Source organism: Sinocyclocheilus rhinocerous, unplaced genomic scaffold, assembly GCF_001515625.1.
Source record: "Sinocyclocheilus rhinocerous isolate Xijiao unplaced genomic scaffold, SAMN03320098_v1.1 scaffold1344, whole genome shotgun sequence".
Lineage (NCBI taxonomy): Eukaryota > Metazoa > Chordata > Actinopteri > Cypriniformes > Cyprinidae > Sinocyclocheilus > Sinocyclocheilus rhinocerous.
The window spans coordinates 77,186-96,830 of record NW_015643187.1 but is presented as its reverse complement, the minus strand read 5'-3'; the positions used below and the strand labels follow the sequence as shown (position 1 = coordinate 96,830).

The 19,645-nt window shown below is 38.3% G+C and overlaps 1 protein-coding gene across 1 annotated transcript in view; it reads right to left on the bottom strand.

The window, feature by feature from the left end:
* Window positions 1-4,664: 4,664 nt before the first annotated feature.
* Window positions 4,665-19,645, bottom strand: part of LOC107757180 (PR domain zinc finger protein 5) — an 87,497-nt gene continuing 72,516 nt past the window's right edge. The window contains exons 15-16 of the mRNA XM_016574595.1: window positions 11,566-11,670; window positions 4,665-5,000 (exon numbers count right to left, since the gene is read on the bottom strand). Coding sequence (XP_016430081.1) covers window positions 4,836-5,000; window positions 11,566-11,670 — 270 coding nt within the window. The 3' untranslated portion in view covers window positions 4,665-4,835. The remainder of the gene's footprint in view (window positions 5,001-11,565; window positions 11,671-19,645) is intronic.

Below are 19,645 nucleotides of genomic sequence, written 5' to 3'. Positions count from 1 at the left end.
TTTTCAAAAACACAAAAAAAAAAAAAAAAAAAAAAAAAAAAAACTGAATTTGACAGTGGACAAAAAAAAAAGTAGAAATAAACCAAAAACTTAAAGGGCGAGAAATTGAGAAACAAGAGGGATATAGGTTAGTGTGCCCAGAATATCTCATATTTCAGCCAACAAAACTTATTTTAGCCAATAAGACAAGAGAAAGAGACACCGGAGAGAAGACGTGGTCAACTGGTCAACTTGAACAGAAAACAATCATCTAAACAACATTTGAAAGGCCAACCACACTTAAATTGATTTTTTGGAGGGCAGAAAATTGTGAAATGAACTAGTAAATTGTTAAAAAATTGCTCCGATAATCATTTTTACTAACCCTACATATGTCTCAACCTGGACTTGGGCTCGAATTGAGCTGGTCACGACTACAAGACTGGTAGATGTTACCAGAGATGTTACTGTACCATGGCCAAGATATTTTCTAAAAGAAAGACTGTATAAAAGTCTTTAGCAGAAGCCTTATGATTCTCCATAATAGAAATGCTAGAAAGAATACAAAAAATTAGAACAAAACTGAGGAAGACAGAGGATTAAAAAGTAGAAATAAACTAAAAAAGCAAAAGAACCGGAAATTGAGAGACAAGAGGGAAATAGGATTGTATGTGCTCAGAATATCTCATAGTTTACCCTATAGCATGATCAGACCCAGTTACATACTGAAAACTTATTTCAGCCAACAAGACATGAGCAAGAGAGAAGATATGGTCAATTGGTCAACTTTGCAGCTTATTTTGGCCAGTGAAATGCCCATGTGAACAGGAAACAATCATCTGAACGATGTTTGAAATGACCAACCACACTTTTTTAATGAGGTTTTTTGGGCAGCAAATTCTGAAATGAAGTTGCAACTTGTTCAAAATAATTGCTCAGCAGTCTCCGCTAATCATTGTACAGACAAAACCAAAGAAACCAAAGCTTCCTTCAATTGCAGATCAATCCTGCTCAATGGTCAGAAGGAATTTTGCGCCACTCCTCTGTCTCAGCGCTGCAATATTCTTGGGATGTCTGGTGTGAATTGTTCTCTTGAGGTCACGCCAAACCATCTCAATCAGGTTGAGGTCAGGACTCTGGGCTGCTCCAGAAGGAGCATTTTCTTCTGTTGAAGCTATTCTGTTGTTGAATTACTCCTGTGCTTTGGGTGGTTGTCTGGTTGCATCACTCTATGTCTGTTGAGCTGTGATTGGCAGACAAATTGTGTAACATTTTCCATCAAAATGTCTTGATGAACACAGGAATTCATTTTTCTGTCAATGTTGGCAAGCTGTCCAGGCCCTAAGGCAGCAAAGCAACCCAAACCATGATGGTTCCTCCACCATACTTCACACTTGGGATGAGGTTTTGATGGTGTGCTTAGTTTTTCCCAAACCTCTCAACTTCAGTTACATCTGTCCACAGGATATTTTCCTAGTAGTATGGTGGAACATCCAGGTGCTCTTTTGCAAATTTAGATGTTCAGTTATGTTTTTTTTTTTCTGGACAGCATAGGCCTCCTGCAGGATTTCCTCCAACGAACACTGTTTTTGTTTAGGGTTTTACATAATGTAGATTTCACTGTTGTAGCATGCGAGAGAGTTTGTCTCAAGTCCAAGTCTCAGACCATATCTTCATGGTCTTGTTATGGACTCGAACATCTGGACTCCTGACTTGGACTTGACCCTCATCAGGTTTTCTGCCTTGACTGCCATTTTCTGGTCTCAGTCTTGGCTTGAACTTAACTACTCAGGTCTTAACCTGGACTTGAACTCAAACTGAGCTGGTCTTGACTACAACACTGGTAGTTGTTACTATGGTCAAGAGATTATCAAGTATTTAGTTGCCACTTTATGATTCTTCGAGGTAGAAAATGGTAGAAAGAATGCTAAAAACATGCTAAAAACATGAAGAGAGAGAAAAAAGAAAAATTATAGAAAGTAGAAATAAAAAACGAACAGAGGAGAAAACGAGAGACAAGAGGGATGTAGGATTGTGTGCAAAGAATGTCTAATATCTAAAACTTATTTCAGCCAAAAAGACATGAGCCAGAGAGAAGATATGATTTGAAAAGTGGGTAAGAGAAAATCCTCAACTGTGATTCATTCTTTTTCGGAGATAAAGACCATTTGAACTCGAGACTTTTAATCCAACAAGAATTCGCTCCCACATGCTTATAGAGGTCACAATAACACAAAGAGACACAAAAGCGAGGAATGACAAGAGGGAACGTCATGTGCAAGAGGAAATTCAGTCTCCACCTCGAAATGAAAGAGAAGAATTAAAGTCCTGGAATAATCTAGAAATCAAAGAAGACTGTTCTTGAGCTCAGCCTGAATTAAATAGCTCAGACGTTTAACATTCAAACAGAGTTAAAATACTAATTCATGACTCTAGAAGAACTCAATGTGAAAATATCTAAGATAATAATATTTGAGTTTAATAAAATTGCATATTGCTTATGTAATCTACATGGGCAGGACATGGCTCTTGAATAAACATCCTTTGTAGAGGAAAGGTCTGATTTTAAATGTCCCACCTTTACTTTGCTCTGCTCATCAGATGAAATGATTTTGAAAACTTGCTTTTAAAAAGTTAAGAAAATCTCACTATAACACTTCATATGTGACCCTGGACCACAAAACCGGTCATAAGGGTCAATTTTTTTAAATTTAGATTTATACAGCATCTGAAAGCTTATAGATAAGCTTTCCATTGACGTATGGTTTGTTAGGATAGGACAATATTTGGTCGAGATACAACTATTTGAAAATCTGGAATCTGAGGGTGCAAAACAAATCTAAATATTGAGAAAATCGCCTTTAAAGTTGTCCAAATGAAGTTCTTAGCAATGCATATTACTAATCAAAAATTAAGTTTTGATATATTTATGGTAGGAAATTTACAAAATATCTTCATGGAACATGATCTTTACTTAATATCCTAATGATTTTTGGCATAAAAGAAAAATCTATAATTTTGACCCATACAATGTTTTTTTGGCTATTGCTAAAAATATACCCCATCGACTTGGGTATACTGGTTTTGTGCTCCAGTGTCACATATTAGGGAATACTATTCACTATTAACTGGCTGTTTATTCATACTTATAAAGCATATATAAATCCTTTATTCTGCATGACCATATTTTAGATCTCTTAATCCTAACCCAAACCTAAACTAAACAACTACCTTACTAACTATTAATAAGCAGCTAATTAGAAGTCCATTGAGGGAAAACTCTTAATAATAGTGAATAGTGACTACAACCAGGTCACCATCTCATCCATACTTATTTTCATACTATTAACCCTACATAATGGGTAAAAGTTTTGAGTCCAAAAGCAGAATTTGTGCATTTGGCTCTGGATCTCAGACTTAATGAGTAATTATTTTTCTATCCAAACCCACACTAAGGTTTTAATTATGCTATAACCAATGGTAACCAGCTTTAGAGCACAATCATCAACCGAGCATGTCTAATCAAGCATCAAAGCACATCCGATTCCTCCGACACCAACCATTTACCAAGAATCAAATGTTTATAAATACGTAAAGGGCAGAAGCACTGTCTTCTGAATCCCACAGAGCACTGCAACATGTCTCCCGCAGATGGATGGGGCAGGGTCAGGAAAAATGTTTATTTAACAAAAAAAACCAACAGGCTGACCAGATTAGTGATATCAGTGATTCAATCGTTCATTCATCCAAATGAAATGCAAACGTAGAACCGCAAGATGTTAATCTGGCAATCAAACACAAACCTCATGTGAACCTGAGGAACGCTGAAAATATAAAACGATAAATATTGGATAATACAGTTAAATGCAAACCAACAAACTTTACTCTCAACAAGGTTGTAGAAAACAGGCTCGCCATGATCTTTGGTCACGCAACATCTCTTAACAGCGGTGTAAAGCATCTGAAAAACAACGGAGACTCACATACAAAAGGACAAAAATCAACAGAAAAAAGAAATGGATCAATACGATGGATATACTTTGCTCTGTACAATTGCACATTTTCATGCCTTCCTCCTATTCAAATCGGAAAATGCAGCCATGATTAAGTAGCATTTAATTAGTCTGATGAGTCTTGTGATAGAGTGTTAAATGTCTGAAGGAAATAAACTAGTTCTGTACATATAGATTTTGGATAACATTTTCCAAAAACGCTTTAGAAAACTGATTCGGGCCGAATAGAAAAACAAACTTGTAGCCAATCAGCAGAAAGGGGCATATCTACTCATGATGTGGAGGAGAGAGAGTTCAGTGCACAGGACGGACATTAGCGAGCCGAGCGACGACAGAAAGATAGAGATGGCGGATATAAAAAAAAAAATAAAAAAAAGAAGAAAACGTCTGCGGAACAAAAGAAGGCTTAAGGCAAGAAGTAGGACCCGTGTAAATATCGAATCAGCTTTCCAGCGCTGGAGAGAACTCAAGGAGCGGAAGGCCTGCGATCGGACGCCGCGGTTGCTTTGTTTCTTCTCGATAGGTGAGTAACACCTATCTGTCTAGAGTCTGTCTAAAGTCTGTCTAGTACACTGGACGTGACAAAGCGACTGTTGAAAAATCGTTGCCTGGGTTGCATACATATGTGTGGGGCAGAGCTATCAAAATAGGGGCGAGACCCTTTTGGGGTAGGGGCATGTTTGTTTTGGTGATTTCAAATGTCAACATTGGCTACCAGAAATCGCTTACACCACCTTTAAGTGTGGCCACTTAAAGTACATCAATGCTTGTTTCTACTCTTGTGTATTTATGCATTCTTTATATATGGCTTGTGTGGATATGAATATGTCTGTGTATGACTGTCTATCCCTCTGTCTCTCCGTGGACGTTCTCCATGTGGACTTTGAGGTAGTCGTTGCGGGTGAACTTCTTGTGGCACAGGGAGCATTCAGCCATGGGTCTGTTGGGATTATGGGTCAGCTTGTGTCTTATCAACATCTTCTTCAAACTAAAGGACAGGTCACACACCTAGAAATACACAAACACATTACAGAAAATATGATGTCTTTTTTTTTATGTTAAATATATTTATCCCAGTTTAAAGTCAACATGAAATGGACCCTCGAGAGTAAAACAATATTTTCTGTAATACATGATGTTGGTCTTACTTTGCAGGACTCATTGGTGCACATTATTCTATAGAAAATTTGTGGTTTTTAATCTTTAATTTGTAATGTTTTGTAACTTATTCTTCCTCTGAAATGTTGTCTCAGCTGGTTAGTCATTGTTTTAGCTCACATTCAGGTCTTGTTTCATTCTCGTATGTAAAACTCACTCTTCACCATCCCCCAAAAATTCACAATTGATAAAATCAAGTCCCGCCTTACATTTTCCTCATTGAATACCCTGCTTCAAATATGTCACATTACTTTCACTCATCCTGCACTGATGTTTGTACTATGGGCGTGAATAATAGTGATTATATTTCTAAGTCATCCATCCATTTTCCAAACCATCTATCTACCCCATGTATGGTCAGTTAATTTTCTAAGCGACGTACGATTTTCGTCTGGCAGACAAATGAGTGAAAAAATTCCATAATACTCTTCAGAAAGATGAAGCAGGTCTTGCATTATTGGCTTGGGCTATAATATCATATTTTGCATAAAAATCATTAATGATAAGAAGAGTCAGTTAATTTTACTTAATATATTTGAATATGGAACATTTAATTTTCTTTAGGGTTATTATAGTTGAAATTAATAATAAAAATACTATTGTTATTATTGATAATTAAAATAAATATATGAAAAAATATATGGAAAAATGTCAAGTAAATAAAAAAATTGTAATGTCAAGTAACTGTTGAAGCACTAAAATTACTGAAAATAAACTGGAAAATGAAAATACATAAAAACTACAACCGAACTAAACTGAATACATTTATAAATTAAGCCTAAATAAATAAATGAAACCTTAACAGTAATATAACAATAATACTATTAAAAATGACAAAAGCACACAGCAAAATTATTGAAAATTTAGAGTAAAAAAAAAAAAAACAATAAATAAAAAATATATAAATAAAAGCTACTTCAAAATATTAATACAAACTATAATATTATATAAAATAATACTAAAATAACACATCTTCTTGACTAAGCTTTTAAGTTAACTTAAAATATTTATTAATAATATTAATGATATATTTTAATAATAACATTTAAAAAAACGTTTTAAACAATTCATTATTTTCCCACAAAAATTAGAAGTATCCGAGATCAAACAATTATTGCCAGTGCCTCTGCAATAGATGTCAAGTGTTGAAGCACTAAAATTACTTACAATAAACTGAAAAATGGATATAAATAAAAACGTCTCAGGTTACGTATGTAACCATGGTTCCTCGAGGGAACGAGACGCTGCGTCGGAGGACGCTTCGGGAACGCCCTTCAGTGTGACTGGCTCTGAACCTCGTGTGTAATCCTCGGCCCCTGCCTCGACAGGATGTCTGCTCCCAAATTGGAACGCCCAGGGATGTAAACTGCTCACAACGAGAGAAGTTTGCCCTGGGACCACACAAGGATCTGTGCTCGCAATGCGGGCAGTCAGCTCTCTCAAGAGCCAACTCAGCATGCTCCGCTCCCAGGCAGACAATGCACAAGCTGTGTGTATCCCCACCCGTAATGAAATGCGGGCAGGGAGAAACACACAGTCTGAAACGCTGCCCACCTTCGCCCCTTAACTGGTGTTTCCTCTTTTCATATGCTTTTGACATTGTATCTTTCCTATTTTTCTTTATTTTCTATGGGACAGACAACACCAAATAAGACTCACAACTGACACACACACACAGAGCGCTTGCTGAATGACAGAAAGCTGACGCTGGTCTCACCGCACGTGCTTTTATAGCTTCCTGGTCATTACGTCACCCGCCCGTGACGTCTCGCCCATCTATTGGTCTGATTACACACGAGGTTCAGAGCCGGTCAAGCTGAAGGGCGTTCCCGAAGCGTCCTCCGACGCAGCTCGAGTTCCTGAAGAGGAACTAAACCTAAAACACCCTTAACATAGGCTTACATTGAAAAAAGGTCATATTCAGAGACTCGAATATCGAGACATAATATGAAGGTCATTGGTGGAGGCGTTTCAAAAAGGCGGGGCATAGAGGAGAAACAATAATGTACAGTATGTGGAAAATAATGTGTTTTTTTAACTTTAAACCGCAAAAACACATTTCATTACACCAAATACACAAAATAATGTTCTTTTTAGCAGCATCATATGACCCCTTTAAACTAGTAATCATTCACCAAGCAGCCATCCAGAAACCATTTAGCAACACGCTAAAAAGCATTTTAGCCTCTTCATAAGCAATGGCTTGGCAAACCTACATTGTGGCTGTGACTTTTGTAGACTTTTTTTCCAGGACAGGACATAATAAATTAGTCTAGTAGCCATAAGTGGATTTACGTTACATAACCCATGAAAAAGATCCATGAGAGGATGGTTTTTATTTTGGCATTTCACATTTCGTGAAACAGCTCTTGTTTACAGACTTCATTCTGTAATGTTGTGTGTTAGCATGACTTCATGCCCTGCGACCGCAGAGAGGATATGAAGGCAATGCTCAATACATCAGAACAGACACACAAACAACCAATAACTGAAGGAATAAAAACACAACTAAAGAACTGCAAGCCAGGGCCAAATCTTCTAAAGTTTGCCATATGCTATTGGTTGAGACCTTAACACACACACACACACCAAAACCATTGGACGCAACACTGCCAGCAAAACAGACACTCAGAAACAGCCAGTTAGCAAAGTGAAGCCAAACCGAGCAGTAAATCGCATTGAGTTAAATCCTGCAGCGGCCTGGTGCCACGACACACACACACACACACACACACAAACATACAGACACACTATCAAATATGCATCACCAATGGCACACAAATCCATTTCACATGATAAATCAAGTTGATCTCTCCAAGAACACTCAATATTCTTTATCTCCATGAAGAGACAGTGAAAGATATTGCAGCTGTCACTTTCTTCATAAAATTAATGTATTTTTTTTTATTTAAACAGCATGAAAAAGCATTTAATGCCTCGATGGACGACTTATTAGTCTCAGTCTCTCACTGTGACATGAAGTGCAGATATTAATGGCTGTGGGCACATGTGAGGAATAGAGGAATAGAGATGCTAAACCATTTATACTCTGATGAATCCATGGCACGAAAAAAAAAAACACACTAAGCAGAAAACTACAGAATACTTTGCAAACTGAACAGCACAGCATGTGTAGATTCCTGTTTGAAGTGTGTAGTTGCAAGCAATATATATATACTGGTTTGTGTTCAAATAAACCTAAATTCCACGTTAAAAATTATGGAACATGAATACAAGTAATTGAATTTTTTTAAAGTATACACAAACATTTGGTAACATTTTTAATGCTGCATTTATTTAGTTAAAAATACACTATTGCAATTTAAAATAACACTTTTCTATGTGAATATATTGTAAAATGTAATTTATTGCTGTGATCAAAGCTGTATTTTCAGCATCATTACTCCTGTCTTCAGTGTCACATGATCTTCAGAAATCATTCTAATATGCTGATTCGCTGCTCAAGAAACATCTTTTGAATGGTAGTGTATTTTGGGGGTGAATTTCCAGCTAAAACTGACTATATAGTGTAACTGGGACATAAAATGAATCAAACTCTCATATAAGATTTTGGTCGTACTGCACATCTCAACATGCAAGTGGATGTTTGTGTGCTGTATTGCTTTTCTTATTTTTTATGAGTCACAAAAGCTAGCAAATTTCCGCTATGAACGTGCTAAACAATCCCAGAGCCTCTCAGACGTCCACAGCACACGCAGAGCGGTTCACTTGTGAACATGACACGCTCCGGTTTCACTTTACTGTCACTTTTGTTTAATTCCATTACGCAGCAGTCACTACAGAACACCATACAAAAATAATTCAACACTAATACACTGGAATGTAGGTTGTGGAACGAAAAGTTTTCATCCTGTAGTCAGTGTATAGAACAAGCAAACGGCCAAAGCATCGACAAATGCTAGTGTGCTTATATTTTAATGAGAACAAGCGTGTTTAAATACATTCAAATATGTGATTTATTTATAGCAGGTTTGAATGGTCTTTTGTTGCTATATTGTGATTTTTTGTAAATCTAAAACACGATCGCTCACAATCTAAAACAGAATAACAAGATCTCAGCCCATTAAATTTCTTTAGACCAAAAATGTGGCAAAAGTGTTTCAGAACGTTAAATCCTCATTTTGACACCATATAACGCCACAAAGTTCCTGTTCTTTAACTTCAACAGGAGCCGTGAAAGACAGACACGACCACCCCACAAACCACTTCAAATGCAGTCAAATACTCAGGGAAAGAGAGTCAAAAATAAATGAATTTGGAGTATGGATGGTTTCTGGCACGCTGCACTTCAAAAATGCTGTGCATGAAAGAAGTCCCGGGATAATTTGCCATCATCAATGGAAGCCATTCTAACAACTGTCATCAGAGCACCAGATTTCAGACCAAATCACTCCAGGCTTAAAAGACTTGTCACGTCAAATGCAGAGAGAAAAAAAAAACGGAGGAAACAGCCAATTTCATTCTCTTATGCTCTTTAAAACAGTCAAAACTTAGAAAGACATGCTTGCAGCTTGCCTTAGAAATCAAATAAATACAGGAGGAATGTTTCTAGTTTTCCTTAGTGAAGTAAGTGTGTGATTACGCCTATGGAGAGTCCCCACAAGGATAGCAAACCAGACGTGTGTGTGTGTGTGTTTAGATTCCTCAAGAGTCTCCTGCAGAGTGTGTTCACTGTTGGCAAAGTGTTTCAGACGGAGAGGAAACTGCCTATGCGTGAGTGTGTATCTTTATATGGCTCTCTGATTCACACACTGCCTAAGAGAGAACAATAATAAAGCATTCAATTGTAGGTCTGATGGTGAGGAATAGTCAGCACTCCTGTCCTCAACATGTTACGTGATTTGAGGAATCATTCACATCTGTAGCACAATCAAATCATGTGTCTTTTTGAGGTGTGCTAATTTACTGTAAGTGATCACACAATTTTCATCTGACATGTATAAAAACATAAAACAGGTAACTACTTAAGATTAGAGTAAAAAAGACAATTAGAACAATTTAGCAACTTCCCCTCATTCTAATATTTCTGTATTCCATTTTAATGGTTTAGTTAAATGTATAAAAAAGGCTAATTAATTTAATTTATAAAACTTTAAAAATTGAATAATTCTTTCTTTCCAGAAATACTGTTTTTTTTCTTCTTCTGGATTTATGATTTAATACAGATTTATTATTTAAAAACGGTGGTAATCAAAGGCATAAAACATTAACTTTTTAATTGTTAAACATGTAATGCAAAAGAAAATTTAACAATTCCTTTTATTTTTTGGCAAACAAAGGTTTACTGTTAAAATTAAAACATGGAAGAAAATTTGTGAAAGCCCATACTATGCACTAATGATGCTCAGTAAGACCAGGAGTCAAATCTTTGAATTGTACTGGTTAATCCAGTTCACCAGAAGTGTTTTAAATGATTCGCTCACGAGTCAAAGTGACCAGGTTCTTGTGTCAAACTCACTGACTCCGTGATCCGGTCACAACAGCTCACTGCAGGGGAAGATTATCAGTGAAGAACAACTTCACTTTGGTCTGTCCTTCACACAGCGCGGTCACATGACTTCAGAAAACTTGGAATCTGATTCATATGAACCACTTTTACGATGCTTTTTTATGGTGCCTCTTTGAATCTTGAAAGCTCCAGTCGTCTTTCAATGTAATTGCAAGGAAAAAAGTGACAGGTGCACTATTCATACAAGAAGGACATGAAAGTGAGTATGATGATGACTTATGTAAGCTGTCCCTTTAAGAAAGCAAAAATACAATATATATTGATTCAATGAAGTCTTTAATCACTAATGTAAGAGCTGACTGGCTGAACTCTATGTGTGTGTCCAAAGAAACCGATGGACACAAACGTATTTTCAGGGACAGTGAGAAGATAGAGAGGAGTTCACAACTGCTGTGGTTTGGAGCTGATTGTGTGTGTCTTAAGGGTCAGAGATGGGTCAGTTTGCGTAGGGCGGTTTCGTCCTTGTGTCCGCCTGGCAGGACGTCCTTCCACTGCGGCTTTGACACCACAGTAACACCCTCACACACACACACACACACACACACACAGACAGACAGACAGTGTGAGTGTGTGCTGGTTTATGTGCCGCAAGGGCGTTCTGGTTCGTGGTCTGATGCGCGTCACGGTGCTGATTATGTGGACTCGGCGTGGGCCGCAGGGTTAAACTCAAGACCGGCTTTAGCTCTTCCAGCGGTCTTAGACTAAACCCTGCTTAACGTCACACACTACCCACAAGCCACCTCTCTCTCTGCTCTTCCACTGGGATGTGGCTGCGGTGCGTCGAGAGCGGTTGTCTGATAGTCAGCCAGAATCAGACATAAAAAGAGCCTGTGTTTGTGTGTTAGAATGCAGCATTATGCAATGCGGTCTGCGTGTGTAACTCACGTCGCACTGGAAGGGCTTCTCTCCGGTGTGTGTGCGCATGTGTTCATCCAGGCCACGCTTCTGACTGAAGGCCTTGTTGCACTCGCTGCATTTATACGGCTTTTCCTGTAAAAGAGAGTGCCGGTTAACACTTAAATTTAGACCATATCATAGTACTGAGACTGCTCTCATCAGAGTTACAAATGACATACACTTATCATCCGATCGTGGTTGTATCTCTCTATTAGTGCTGCGTTTGACACTATTGACAACAACATTCTCTTGAGTAGGCTACAAAATGATGTTGGCATTTGTGGAAGCGCATTGGCATGGTTCAAATCATACTTATCTGACTGTCATTAATTTATAACAGTGAATGACAAGGTATCATATTGATCACAAGTACAGTATGGAGTACCTCATGGCTCAGTACTAGGACCATTACTTTTCACACTTTACATGTTACCCTTGGGAGATATAATGAGGAAATATGGTGTTAGCTTTCACTGCTCTATATTTTTTATTTCAGATGAAACATACCAGTTTGCAAAACTAATGGAATGCATTGTTGGTATAAAAAAATAAAAGACTGGATGACCTACTACTAAATTCTGGAAAAACAGAGGCTTTATTTATTGGACCAAAAACCTCAACATGTAATAACCTGAATTGACTTGAACTGAAAAATGACTCCGTTATTAGGACAATAACAAGAGGACCTTGAATTATTGACAAACTATTTTCCTGTTTGACATTGTAAAGCTGCTTTGACACAATCTGTATTGTATAAAGCTCTATATAAATAAAAGTGACTTGACACAAATATAGGGTAATATTTGGGGAAGATGCCCACCTTAAAGGGATAGTGCACCCAAAAAAGAAAATTCTGTCATCATTTATTTACCCTCAAGTTGATTCGAACATGTATGAGTGTCCTTCAGCTGTTAAACACAAAAGAAGATATTTTGAAGAATGCTAACCAAACAGGTGCTGGTAGCCATTGGATTCCAAAGTATGGAGAGAGAAAAAAAATACTATAGAAGTCAATGGTTACCGCCAACTGTTTGGTTACCAACATTCTTCAAAATATCTTATTTTGTGTGTGTGTGTTCAGCAGAAGAAACAATCTCATACAGGTTTGCAACAACTTGAGGGGGGGTGAATGACAACATTTTCATTTTTGGGTGAACTGACCCTTTAAGAGCAATGTGAGTTTACTTTTAATTTTTTTTAAATTGATTGACATCTTATCCATTATTTTGAAGAAAAAAATCTTTCATTTACAGTGCAACTACATCTAAATTCAAAATTCTTAAAAATTAATTTCTATTACTTATTTTTACATGGTATCACTTTCAGTGTGAAGCAAACTGTGAAAGTTCAGTGATGAACAACATTCACTAAAGACTTGCTATCCACTCACTGATCTTTATATATAGACAACACTATCATCTTGTATGATATGATATTAGCTGTATTACAAACATTGTTCTGCAATGTTTTAGATCAACACATTCCTTCTTCAACTCGTGTATCGTCATTTCACACTTGCAAATACGACTTCTCTTAGTTATTCACGTGTTCGTAACTCATAATTAAGATATTTGTGACTCTTGAAAGACTCATACTCTACAGGAAGACGGCCCTTCAGGAGCAGGACTGGACACCCCTGATATAGGATTTTCCTAATTAGGATCTGAAGGAGTGTGAGTGTGTAATAGTGGGCGCTGTTGGAGGGATTGACTACAGTTATTGTGTTTTTGAAGAGACTAATGAAGAGCTGATACATTCAGAGAGAGACAGAATAATCCCTCAGGCATGAACATACATCTGTATGTTTACAGAAACTAGAGATCTCCATTACACACACACACACACACACACACACACCAAAGATGGCCTGGGATAAACAAATGAAGTGCCTTTCATGTGTTACACACCTGGAACTCATTTCACATGGACACACGCATACATTTACTTATATACCAGACTGAAAACACACAGCAGTGCTATCACACCACAAACACAAACATATTTACTGAATAAAATGCACCTGGACATAATCACACACACACACACACACACACACACACTTTTGATGTGTGAAAAAAGTGCAAAATAAAGGAAATTAGATGTTTACTTGAGCACATATATATATGGTATATTAGTGCTGTCAAAGGATTAATCGCGATTAATCGCACGCATCCATAATAAAGGTTTTTGTTTACATAATATATGTATGTGTACTGTGTATATTTATTATGTATATATAAATATACACATACATTATATATTTTGAAAATATTTACATGTATTTACATGCATATATTTATATTTATATAACTTATATTATATATAAATATTTTAATATAGAAATATAACATATTTTTCTTAAATATATACATGCATATGTGTGTATTTATATACATAATAAATATACACAGTACACACACATATATTATGTAAACATATTATGGATGTGATTAATCGTTTGACAGCACCAATATATCACAGTATAATAAAAATAAAATAAAATCACTGGGTTTATACATACACATACACACACACACACATGTATAAATAATGTATAATATAAACCCGGTCATCTTTTTTTTTTATGTTGTTTAAAAAATAAAAAGAAGTTCACTCATGGCTGCATTTATTTGATCGAAAATACTACATTTGATTATATTTATATGCTTTACATTATAAAATGAATACATTTTAATCTATTTGATTTGATTTAACATTTTTTAATGAACAAAGTTCAAAAGAACAGTATTTGAAATATATATATTTTTTGTAACATTATAAAGGCCTTCACTCTCAATCAATTTAATGCATCCTTGCACAATAAAAGTCTTGATGTCTTTAAAAAAAATCTTAATGACTTTAAACTTTTAAAGGAAAGTGCATATATTACGTAAGTAATATAGATATTTGTTTTTATGCATGAACCATTTTATTGGACAATTTTAACTGTAGCTAAGTAAAAACACACAAGAAGTGTGTGACAGCAGATGTGTGTATTAGAGATAATGTCTGTGTGTGTGTGTGTGTGTGTGTGTGTGTGTGTGTGTTGAGCAGGGTGGTGAACATGCATACATTGATAGTCCGCTCACTCTTCCAACACCCAGCTGTCACGGGAATGGGTGGACACAGGAAGAGAGGATCCTGGGAAATGGAGCAGGGCAAGGTGTGGTCACACCACACAGGATATGCAAGGTGCTACGGATCAAGTGTGTGTGTGTTTGTCAAAGACAGACGTAATCAATATGGGCCTGGCCAGCATGGACACGTGTGTTTGACAAAGAGAGACAAAAAGATTTAGTGTAAGATGAGAGTTCTGGCATTTGTAGAGCATAATACATCCAGCGTGTAGCTGTGAGGCTCTATCGCTGAATCAGATTAGCAGTAAAACCGTCACCTGGGAGTGTCAGCAACACGACCCCCACAAAAATATGTAAAGGTCAAGAGTCACGCTCTACGACGTACATTAGCACAGATGAACAATAGTGGATGGCCCATAATGGCTTGCAGCTTTGTCAGTTTACCGATGTACCTTCATCCGTTCGTTTTTTTTTGAAAGCATGTACCCTTTGCTGCCTGTGAACAATCCCACAATGCTGTTTTTGCACGCATCCAGATAAGACAATGCTATAGATTTTTTTGGTAACACTTTATTTTTATGTGTCCTTATTATGTATGTTACATGTATTTACTATAGTAATAAATTAGGCAAAATTACAAGTAATTAACACTAAACCAAATCCTAACCCTAAACCTGTAGTAAACACATTTTTGTTTAATATTACTTCTTATTTTACTAAGGACACATTAATACATCTCTACAGTAAACATTTTGTCTATCGACATGAAATCCATAACTTTTTGCCGGCATGGTCTGAAGATGATCTGAGCAGAATTTGTTGAGTTTAAAAAAGTAGGTTTTTAACATAAATCAAAATGGCGGACAAGAAGTTTGGCCGATTATGGCAAAATTGTTATCAGTGTTCTCGGCATGATCCAAGGATCTATCAAGACCAGTTACATGACAATAGGCAAAACTATTCAATAGCTATTTGCATTTTTGAAATTTTATTATGATTTTTGACCACAAGGTGGCACTTCCCTGAAGGTTTTTTTAGTGTCTTCAGGGCATGGCGGGCCAATGTCACATACCGAGTTTTGTAACGATGTGACCATGTGTTCAGAAAATATAGCATTTTACATCAAAATTCAAAATGGCTGACATGGGACAAATGGTAATCATTTGACTCAGTACTGTCTTGTGATTTTTGGCCAAAACATTCAGAAAACATAACCAAAAATAGCCATTTTTCATACCTCCTGACCACTAGGTGACGCTGTGCCAAAACCATGCAGGTAGCCTCAGGTCATGGTTGTCATAACACACACTAAGAATGGTTTGAATACCTTAAAGCGTTGCAGAGATATAGTGTCACGTCCACTTTGTCATGCTTTTCGTCAAATTCGTTCACACGTTATTCGAGAACGGTTTGACTAATCAACCTGAACTCCATAACTTGCCAGCATGGTCTGAAGATGATCTGGTTTGATTTTTGTGAAGGAAGAAGTAGAATAATAAGAAAACTAACAATTACAAGTGGTGTCTACGCACCTTTGGTTCTTGGCCCCTGATTTAATATGTGGCTCTGTCGATTCAGTATTAGTGCCACACTGCTGTTGAAAAGCAGTGCAGGAAATAGTAGCATCAGGCCAATAGAGGGCAACAGTCAGTTCCAGAAGTAAAAATCTAATTTGTTTTTAATGAGAAGTGATTGATAACTTGTAAACCTTTAAAACCAGACTTACTGTGAGATCTGAGGTTGTTAATGCTATGCTATTGTTAAAGTTGTCGGTCCACATTATTTCAGGTGACAAACTACAATACCCATGATTCTGCAATCAGAGAACCAAAACAAGCAAATTGAACAAAAATAACATTTTAGCACCCCCCATATAATAGTCAGTCTCCCTATGTTTTCAAACTACTTAAATATTTGGATATTTATGCATATTTTGTCAATGAGATCTTTACGGTCTCAATGAAAGAAACTTTTCTCGTTCCTCTGTCTGAGATGAAATCTAGAGTGAATCACGCTTTTGCGGTCGTAGCCCCTAAATTTTGGAACAGCCTGCTGCTATACATTAGGGACATACCGATGCTCTGTGAGTTTAAAAGCCATCTGAAAACATATTTTTTATGATAGAGTTCGATCAAAGATAAGTGCGAAGGTTGCTAGTGCCATATGTGTCTCTTTTTGTCTTTATTTAAGATTATGACTGTTTTTTTAAGGTTTCTCTTATATTTCTTAAATTAGATATATGGTTATGATTTTTCAAATGTTTTCCTCTCCTCATGGCTCTATTGTTTGTACAGCACTATGGTCAACATTGTTGTTTTATTCAGTGCTTTAGAAATACTTTTTAACTTTGAACATATTTTTCAATAAACATAAAATATGGTGTTTCTTTTTATATAGTTTTGCATTTCTCCATTGTTTTTATTTTGATTATGTCATTCACAGTGCTTCATGTCATTGTAGTTTTTTCCCCCACTTTTTTGTTTCAAATCAACATTTGTAATGTTGTGATTTACCTCGTAGCTAACTGGTTTTTGAAATCCCTATGGGAAAGAAAATGAATGGAAAAATACTTCCAATAAGTCTGCTGGAACAAAATGGGAATCTGATGCATTATACACTCTATAAAATAATGTTTATAAAACGGCTAGTTCCAGTCCTTGATTCTGATTGGTTGAGCCGCGTTCGAAGCTGTTGTAAATTACTCTACAAACATACACCTTTGTTTACGTTTGTGTGTTGTTGGAACCACAACTGTTCCAACCACTTTGTTGGAACCACAACTGTTTCTGAGGAGCTACATTGTTTGGTGGAAGAATACTGTTTTTATTAATATCATTACACTTTATTTGCTCTGTTTTATTTTGTGAAACCTAACTACGTATATGGAATAACTGTTTTATAAAAGCAATAAGCCCCGTGAAGCCGTGGTTTACAGTGAATTTATAACAGCTAAGGGGGTTTTAGGCACTCCGCTTTGCGTCGTACCTAACAACGCCCCTTAGCAGTCATAAATTCACTGTAAGGCCACGTTCACACAGCAGCAGAATACGGTTTTCAGTCCTGTATTTGAGTCCTTAAGGGGCCGTTCACATGATGCGCCTAAAAACGCGTGGAAAACGCTAGGCGTGCCGCTTTCTGCTTTTTCCCAAAGCGTTCGGGCGCTTGCGCTCCGGAGGCGTCTGCCGTTGCTAACATGACCCGCGGTGCGCTTGCGGCATTCTGAAAAGTTGAAATGTTTTTATCTCGAGGCAGTGCGGACGCACCTGGAAAAAAATGACGCTTCCATTATGAGCGCGCCTGCCGCGCATCTACATTTGAAATAACTAACTTGAGCGCGGAAAAGACGCGATATGTGAACATATATGTGATATATTTAAGAAAAATCTAATACGGTTACGATCACACACAGTTCGGTTATTTACGGGTGTGACAACCGCATTCTGTAACCGAACTCACACCTGTAAATTTTCAGGATTCACAACCGCATTCTCGGAACACACGCGCTGTGTGAACGGAACAGGACTGGACAGTTGTCTGTCACGTCATACAGTGCGAGAGAGAGCCGCTCTGCCGCACAAATGCACGTCTACCCTTCCCTTCCAACCTTTCCTGAAGTCCTATTGGCTCACGCCAGTCCAAATGACTGGCCAATTGTTGAGAAGTATGCAAATCGCATGCAAATACTGACTCGCTCGAGAGGCAGTAGCTCGCGAAGGCAAGGAGTCACCTGATGCGACTGTGCGGAAAAGCGCGCGAAGGCGAGGAGTCACCTGATGCCCAGGCGCGCGTCTTATCAGCCTTCCAGATTTCGCTGGACTATTACGTCAGTTGTTCACGCCCCTACGAAGTGGTGTTCAACTAGGTCGTAAAGCCATTCACAGTCTGTAGTGACAGGCGCAGATGCCGCCGCCGCCCACACTGGTTAAAATGCACGGCATGCAAGCAATGAGCCTCGTTATGCCGAGGCGCGCTTTCCAGCAGCAGACTGCGAGATCGAGGTCTTCTTTGGCACAAGGATTCACAACCGCATTCTCGGAACACACGCGCTGTGTGAACGGAACAGGACTGGACAGTTGTCTGTCACGTCATACAGTGCGAGAGAGAGCCGCTCTGCCGCACAAATGCACGTCTACCGTGTGTTACGTGTTTTCACATGTGTTTTTGGTAACTTACAGTGATGGAGAAATGAGCTGCGTGTCTGTCGCCTGAAATTTTTAGATTTCGTCAGTTTTCCACCAGAGCCGCTCCCGTATGTCCGCATTCCTCTCACCCATCGAACCTGCAGGACATCAGCCCGGCTTCTCACGTCCCCCTTCCATGGCGGAGAGGAGAGCCGACTGCAGATGCTGGAGCAAAGGGTTCTCATGTCGCCACAGATGCTGCACGACCCACTGTCTAAAAAGTGTGCAGCTCCCCGCCTGGGAGCGGCGTTCTGCCGTGTGCAAAGCACAATCACTGGCTCCTCACTCGTTCACACGATACCAGCCCCTCATCAGCGGCTGCCGTGTGTAGAGGACTCCGCTCTCTCACTCATTCAGGGTGATATGCAGCCCCCGCTTCAGTGCGGCGACAAGCGCTTCAGTCGCTTACCCACTCACCAGCAGTAAAGCGGCAAGGAGTCACCTGATGCCCCTGCTTGGAAAAGCGCACGAAGGTAAGGAGTCACCTGATGCGACTGTGCGGAAAAGCGCGCAAAGGCGAGGAGTCACCTGATGCCTCTGCATGGAAAAGCGCGCGAAGGCGAGGAGTCTCCTGATGCCCAGGCACGCGTCTTATTAGCCTTCCAGATTTCGCTGGACTATTACGTCAGTTGTTCACGTCCCTACGAAGTGGTGTTCATAGGTCGTATAGCCATTCACAGTCTGTAGTGACAGGCGCAGATGCCGCAGCCCACACCGGGTAAAATGCGCGCCATGCAAGCAATGAGCCTCGTTATGCTGAGGCGCGCTTTCCAGCAGCAGACCGCGATATCGAGGTCTTCTTTGGCGCAC